A 4,257-nucleotide genomic window follows, 5' to 3' on the forward strand; every position below is an offset into this window, starting at 1 on the left:
AAGGAGAGCCACTTACGGTATTCATTATACCTTAATCTTTGATGAATACTATAAAATATCAATGGAAGTTGTAAATCTTGTGATTGTAAAAGCAATTGCTGCTAGCTACTCCTTTATCTAAATTATGGAATACGTAACTAAGAAAATGAAAGAACTATTCATTCTTACATGTTTTGTTTGTGTTCTTGATGGTATCATTCATCCTGATAGAAATAAAAAATAGAAAGAGAAAGAGAATTTAAAAAATGTGGAGAGCACGTAAAAGTGGAACAGAAGAGGCCCCAAGAAGTTGTATTATAGTATGTATAATAAGTGTATTTAAAGAGAGTTGAGTTGATTATATATAATTAATAAGCAAAGTCTAAACTCAAATATTATATCCACACATCCTTTTCAATGCTTCTACTACCACACTATATGCTTCTACTCTCTACACTACTCTCTCTCTCTCTCAGTACACAAAAAGGATGAATAGGAAACAAAAACACATATTTTTAATTAATATTTGAGGCCTTTTTTAACCCCTCAGCCGCCCAGAATAGCCACCCAAATTCCAATCTCTCTCTTCTCTCTCTCTCTATCTAGAGAAAATATCTATCCATAAAAATACACCATGCCCCTCCACTCCCATTCACCAAGCCAATCCCATAAAACACAACCACAGTACCATCGTCATCATCATCATCAACAGCAACATCAAACAAAAACCACCCGATGAACCCAACTTCAACCCCTTTCTTCCTTCCCTCACTATTCCATCTCTCTCACTTTTCCCTTTAGCCACAATCCTCCTTCTCTTCCCTCTCTCTCTCTTTTGCCTGCAATAAGTTACAGCCACCAACCCTAGAGAGTTGAAGAGACAACACAGTACTTTATTCAGCAACAACAGTAACAGTCTTCACCACCATGTCCCTTGAAGACTCTCTAAGATCTCTCTCCCTCGATTACCTCAACCTCCTTATCAACGGCCAGGCCTTCAGCGACGTCACTTTCAGCGTTGAGGGTCGCCTAGTCCACGCGCACCGCTGCATACTCGCCGCCCGCAGCCTCTTCTTCCGAAAATTCTTCTGCGGCCCGGACCCTCCCTCCGGTCTCGACCCCGCCGGTCCGCGGCTGAACTCGCGCTCCGGCGTCATCCCAGTCAACTCCGTCGGCTACGAGGTCTTCCTTCTGATGCTCCAGTTCCTGTACAGTGGGCAAGTCTCCATCGTCCCTCAGAAGCACGAGGCCCGCCCCAATTGCGGCGAACGAGGGTGCTGGCACACGCATTGCACCTCCGCCGTCGATCTCGCCCTTGACACCCTCGCCGCCGCCAGATACTTCGGCGTGGAACAGCTTGCATTGCTTACCCAGGTTTTCTCCTCTTCCTTGGTGTTACTAATATGAGTATGGTAGCGTTTCCCCTGAGTTCCACTGTTTTTTTTTCTCCTTTTCACCCTTTGTGTGCCCAGTCTTATGTTTCATGGGTCTTGGGAATTAGGACAGTTACTGCTGCGGGTCTGCTCTCGTTTTGGGAAGTGGGAACGGGTGTTTCCATGTCTCTCTCCTTCTTTTTATATTTTTCTTTTCAGGGTCTGTGATGATATGATATGATATATGGATGAGAATTTCGGGTTCTGAATTCGTGCTTCAATCTATCTATCCCATCAGGAGTTATACCACCAGTTCCTTCTATTCTATGATCCCGTGTCACCGCGCTACACTGCTTTCCTCTCCTTTGTCAGCGACTGAATAGCTGATTATTTTCTTCTCTCTCTTTCTCACCCTCATTTACTCCACCCTTCACAAATTCCTTCTCCTTCTCCTTCCTTAGCTTCCTCTCTCAACTAACTTAAATATCCACCTCGTCAGCTTTTATTACTGATTTCTGAATTTAATTCACTTCGATTCATTTAAGCCTTTACGATGCTAGTATTGGAGTTGGACGTAGCTGATTTTATGTAGTGGAGATTATAGAGTTTCTCGAATTGGCGTTCTTTCACCCATACTCAGGAATTTCTAAATTTAGATGATGATATGCAGTCTTGTCTTGCACACAGTAGTCGCACCAAACTTTTCCCAAACATCTACTTTCCTCATTTGGGTTTCGATTCGAAAAAGAGAACAAACCACCGGAAAAGAAAAAAAAAGGGTCCTTTAAATTCTCCTGCGCTTCCCAGTTCCCAACCATCCCATCTCATTTGTTATCTTTCGTTTTACATTTATTCACTTCCCACCAAATCACTACCACTACTATATTACTGTATTGCCTTACATGGAACTCCTGCTATATCAAACATGTTTCTTTTTCCCAATGTAAACTCTCTTCTTCCTTTTCCATTTCTTGCTTCTTGTTTCCTCCTCTCACTCACTCATTTTGCTTTTTTGCTTGTCAGAAACAACTTGCGAGCATGGTGGAGAAGGCTTCCATAGAGGATGTAATGAAAGTGCTGTTGGCTTCCAGAAAGCAAGACATGCAGCAACTATGGGCCACTTGTTCTCACTTAGTAGCCAAATCAGGTCTTCCTCCCGAGGTTCTAGCCAAGCACCTCCCTATAGACATTGTGGCTAAGATCGAAGAGCTACGTATCAAATCGTCTATGGCGCGCCGCTCCTTGGTGCCGCACCACCACCACCATCATCCCCACCATCACCACGCCGCTCTCGATCTCGAGGACCAGAAAATCCGGCGAATGAGGCGCGCCCTGGACTCCTCCGATGTCGAACTCGTAAAGCTCATGGTAATGGGAGAGGGTCTCAACCTCGACGAAGCGCTGGCCTTACCCTACGCGGTGGAGAACTGCAGCAGAGAGGTGGTGAAGGCATTGCTGGAACTCGGTGCAGCCGATGTCAACTACCCCTCCGGCCCCGCCGGAAAGACGCCGCTCCACATTGCGGCGGAGATGGTGTCGCCGGACATGGTGGCGGTGCTGCTGGACCACCACGCGGACCCGAATGTGAGAACCGTTGATGGGGTCACGCCTTTGGACATCCTCAGAACCCTAACCTCGGATTTCCTCTTTAAGGGTGCTGTCCCAGGATTGACCCACATCGAACCCAACAAACTAAGGCTGTGTTTGGAGCTTGTTCAATCCGCAGCTCTTGTCATGTCACGAGAAGAAGGCAATGCCAACAACAACAACGCTCCTTCTAACTCCGCAGCACCCATTTACCCTCCCCCCATGAACGAGGACCATAACAGCAGTAGTAGCAGCGGCAACAACAACAACAACATTGGAAATCTGAATTTGGATTCAAGGTTGGTGTATCTGAATCTTGGTGCGACAGCTTCCATGAGTTCCCGGTTGGACGGTGGTGAGGACGAGAGAGAAGCCATGAACACAACCATGTACCACCACCACTCTCATGACTTCTAGTATCTTCTGCCTCAGATTTCCACATACTGATAGATGATTTGAAGTTCTTTGAATTGACACGGACGATGGAGAATGGAGAATTTAAAGAGGATGAAGGGGGGGAGAATTGTTGATGAAATGGAGGGACTCTATTGAAGAAGGGATGGGGCAGAAAGGAGTGTTCTTGTTTTGTGAGTTGAAATAGACTGGTATTCACTGCCCTTCTGATTTATCTGTCTTGGCTCTCTGCTATTTTGTTGGGTTTTTTTCCTCTTTTCTTTTTAGCTTTTGGGGTTGAAGCCGTTGAAATGGTCACCATTTGAAGTGCGGTTTCATGGGAGATTGGGATAAGAGACAGGGAGAATCTAATGGGTTCAATTTATTTTTTGTTTTTATTTTTCTGTGAAACGAAAGGGTGCATGGAGGAGACGCAGGTCAATCTTTTCAAATCCTCCTTCACCTGTCAACTCCTTAATTTGTATTTACTGATCCGTAGCTAATATCACGGCCTATTTATTGTGATCGCTTTACAATTTCAGATTATCTTGTCCCACCCGCACTTTCTCATAACCCACTCCACTCCTCAATTATTTCTTCACATCATCTTTTGCTTCTTCTTCCTTTCCTTTCCTTTCCTGTGCTGTGGGGGGTTTCTCTATTTCTTTATCATATTTTCTTTTCTCAAAGCTTTTTCATTTCTCTTCCTTCACTCATTCACACACACACACATATATATTTTCTAGTTAGTTAAGAGATCATATAGGGCGGTCCCTTCCCTTCTGCTCCCCACCTAATATATTATGTTCTTTTCCTTCTATCATTTTGTAGTCCTTTGGAACGATCCACTGGCTAGTGTTTTGGGGTTAATTATTCTAATAAAAATCATGTGGCTGTGGACAAATTGATTTGTTGTCTTGCATGA

At 44.4% G+C, this 4,257-nt stretch overlaps 1 protein-coding gene across 1 annotated transcript; it reads left to right on the forward strand.

Moving 5' to 3' along the window:
• The first annotated feature begins 291 nt into the window (after positions 1–291).
• LOC137813971 (BTB/POZ domain and ankyrin repeat-containing protein COCH) lies at positions 292–3,873 on the forward strand. Its single transcript, XM_068616478.1, has 2 exons — positions 292–1,353; positions 2,376–3,873. Exons 1-2 carry the CDS (start codon positions 907–909, stop codon positions 3,354–3,356), a joined length of 1,428 nt encoding a protein of 475 aa, XP_068472579.1. The 5' UTR covers positions 292–906; the 3' UTR covers positions 3,357–3,873.
• The last annotated feature ends 384 nt before the right edge of the window (positions 3,874–4,257 follow it).

The sequence above is a fragment of the Phaseolus vulgaris genome, chromosome 1 (assembly GCF_051622355.1).
Source record: "Phaseolus vulgaris cultivar YP4 chromosome 1, ASM5162235v1, whole genome shotgun sequence".
In the NCBI taxonomy this organism is placed as follows: domain Eukaryota; kingdom Viridiplantae; phylum Streptophyta; class Magnoliopsida; order Fabales; family Fabaceae; genus Phaseolus; species Phaseolus vulgaris.